Source organism: Trachurus japonicus, chromosome 12 (genome assembly GCF_045865225.1).
Source record: "Trachurus japonicus isolate A0001 chromosome 12, Traja_1.0".
Classification (NCBI taxonomy): Eukaryota; Metazoa; Chordata; class Actinopteri; order Carangiformes; family Carangidae; genus Trachurus; species Trachurus japonicus.
The window spans coordinates 4665823-4668608 of NC_140918.1; the positions used below are offsets into that span (position 1 = coordinate 4665823).

Here is a 2786-nt window from a genome sequence, read left to right on the forward strand (position 1 = left end):
GCGGGTTTTGGGATCAGTGCGTCTCTGTACAAAAAACACATAAATTATTCACAGCAGATAATTTTTTCTATTCTTATACAACTCACGGTTCTATTTACAACAAAGTGTCGTCTCTCTCTCTCTCTCCGTCTCCAAAGTGAGTTCGGTCCGTGAATGAACGGGTCCATCGAGTCCAGAAAAAAACAAAAAAACAAAAAACAGAAAAAACAAAAGGGACCAGGTCCGAATCCGGGAGTTAGTTAGTTAGTTATTATGAGCTGTCGATCTCGGACGTGTTGTGCAGCTGCAGCAGCTGCGTCGTCGCGCTCCCCGACGCCGGTTTGTTGTGCTTGTTGAGCAGCTGTGTGATCTTCTCGTCGTCGGAGTTCGGGTCCAGAGGTTTGTTGTAGTCGTCGTCCTCGTCCTCGTTGTCGGAGCCGCCCTTCAGCCGCTCCGTCTCCGAGTCCTGCTTCTTCTTAGCCGAGGCCATCTCCGCCGCGTGCTTCTTCCGCCACTTGGTCCGCCTGTTCTGGAACCACACCTGACACACGGACACATAGACACACACATAGACACACATGAACACACATGGACACACACAAATCAGTCAGTTCACTCTTGATTCACAACAATAATTTGGCCTAAGTTTTTTTTTTTTTTTTTTTCTAATAGCCTAAATAAAACACACACTAAAAAATGTTGGGTTATCTCTGTAACCCAATTTCTGAGTTATAAGTGTTGGGTAAAATTTTTGGGTTATTTTTCCAGAGTAGGCTATAACACATTTTCAGGGTTATAGGCTATGAATTATTATTACATTACATTATTGACTGTATGTAAAGTGATGAGCCCTGTCAAAGACAAATTTCTGCTACCCTTGGGGCAGACAATAAATTATCTATCTATCTATCTATCTATCTATCTATCTATCTATCTATCTATCTATCTATCTATCTATCTATCTATCTATCTATCCCAAGTCCTGGGTTATTCAAGTAATTGGGTTATTTTTCAGTGAGTAACCTATTCATTGGGTTAAGGGTGTAAAAATAACTCGATGTTGTAGTTAGCATAACCCAACTTTTGGGTTGAATATTCAACCCAAAAGTTGGGTCAAAAAGAATAACCCAACCTGTTGGGTTAAAATTAACCCCAAAAAAGGGGTTTGTCCTTATTTGAACCATGCAGCAGTTGGGTTAAAATTGGGTTATGTTTTAACCCAACTGTTTTTAGTGTGCAATAAAACGATAATGTATCACTTATTATTCAGGTTTTTATGAGTATTTATTTATCAAAATGTGGATATGATGATGATGATGATGATAGAGATTGCTGTCAAAGTTTCGTTGTATGAAAATGTGCAATGACAATAAAAGCACCCATCTATAGTCTATCTGTCTATCATTGGGGACAACGGATGCTGCTTGCTTACATCTTATTCCTATAGTGAAGAAATGTTCATTAGCATTGCACACATGCGTTGTCCCTCCCTCCCAAATAAACTAAAATAAAACATGAAGCTCTGGAGATTTCATATAAAAGGCCTCACTTCAAATAAAACTGTTCAAATCTGAGGTTTAATTTCTGCAGAAAAAAAATGAAAAATCTGTGAAATTATCGATGAATTTATCAACTAAATAAAGGAAAATATTTCACTTTTTTCAGAGCAAAAAAAAAAAAACTGAAGAAAATTTTTCGTTGTCAGTTTTTGGTTTGTGTTTATTTCCGGTTGTGTTTTGTGGTTGTGGTTCCGGTCGGACCCACCTTGACCTGGCTCTCCGTCATGCCCAGGGAGTAGGCCAGCCGCGCGCGCTCCGGTCCCGCGAGGTACTTGGTCTGCTCGAAGGTTTTCTCCAGAGCGAAGATCTGCTGCCCGGAGAAGGTGGGCCGGGTGTGTTTCCTCTTCCCGTCCTTGTCCAGCAGAACCGAGTTCTGGTCTGAGACACACAGACATCAACTCTCATTATTATGATCAATAGCCTATTATTATTATTGGGCTATAGGTCCTATTATTATTATTATTATCATTAGTATTTAGTATTTATTAGTATCATTCATTCCAACTCCTCACTCCGAGTGTCAGACACTCTGAGTCCATATTTATGTGCAATAACCAACATTCAATGCCATATTTAGGCCATCTACTTGTAGCTACATATATATTTTATAAGGCCTATTTATATTTGAAGGGTTCATTTGCAAAAGCAGATAACTCCGTTTAAAAAAAAAGAAAAAAAAATCAAAACAATTTTTAATTATCATTTACACCAGGTGATATCAGTCAAACCAAAGTTGACTGGCTTCGACCAAGGAGATGAGACATAACAAAACAAAACAAAACAGACATAGCTATAGCTAAATATTGAAAACAACACTATGCAAAGAATAATTCAAAAGCATCAGCTCATCTTTTTTCAAAAATGGCACTTATCTGCTTTTGCAAATGAACTCTTCATTTCTTTATTTGTCTATTGACCACTTGACTACTTTGCTCTTTTAACTTGTGCACTTTGAGTTGGAGATGTTGTTGTAACAAAAAGCAATCTGATTCTGATTCTGATAAATAATAATAGGCTATTACTAATTATTATCATGTTGTGAATATAGCCTATAATAATAATTAAAAAAACGGCACTTTAAAATATATATATATATATATGAAGAGTTCATTTGCAAAAGCAGATAGTGCCATTTTGAAAAAAATGACCTGAGGCTTTGTAATTATTCTTTGCAAAGTGTTGTTTTCAATAAAACTTTTTTTACTGATATCACCTTATGAAATAAAAAATGAAGATAGAATTTTTTAA

The 2786-nt window shown here is 36.9% G+C and overlaps 1 protein-coding gene across 1 annotated transcript in view; it reads right to left on the reverse strand.

The window, feature by feature from the left end:
* Positions 1-235: 235 nt before the first annotated feature.
* The window catches only part of nkx6-1 (NK6 homeobox 1), a 3633-nt gene continuing 1082 nt past the window's right edge, over positions 236-2786 (reverse strand). Inside the window, exons 2-3 of the mRNA XM_085792381.1 lie at positions 1744-1916; positions 236-520 (exon numbers count right to left, since the gene is read on the reverse strand). Of these exons, the coding sequence (XP_085648507.1) occupies positions 251-520; positions 1744-1916 (443 nt within the window). The 3' untranslated portion in view covers positions 236-250. The remainder of the gene's footprint in view (positions 521-1743; positions 1917-2786) is intronic.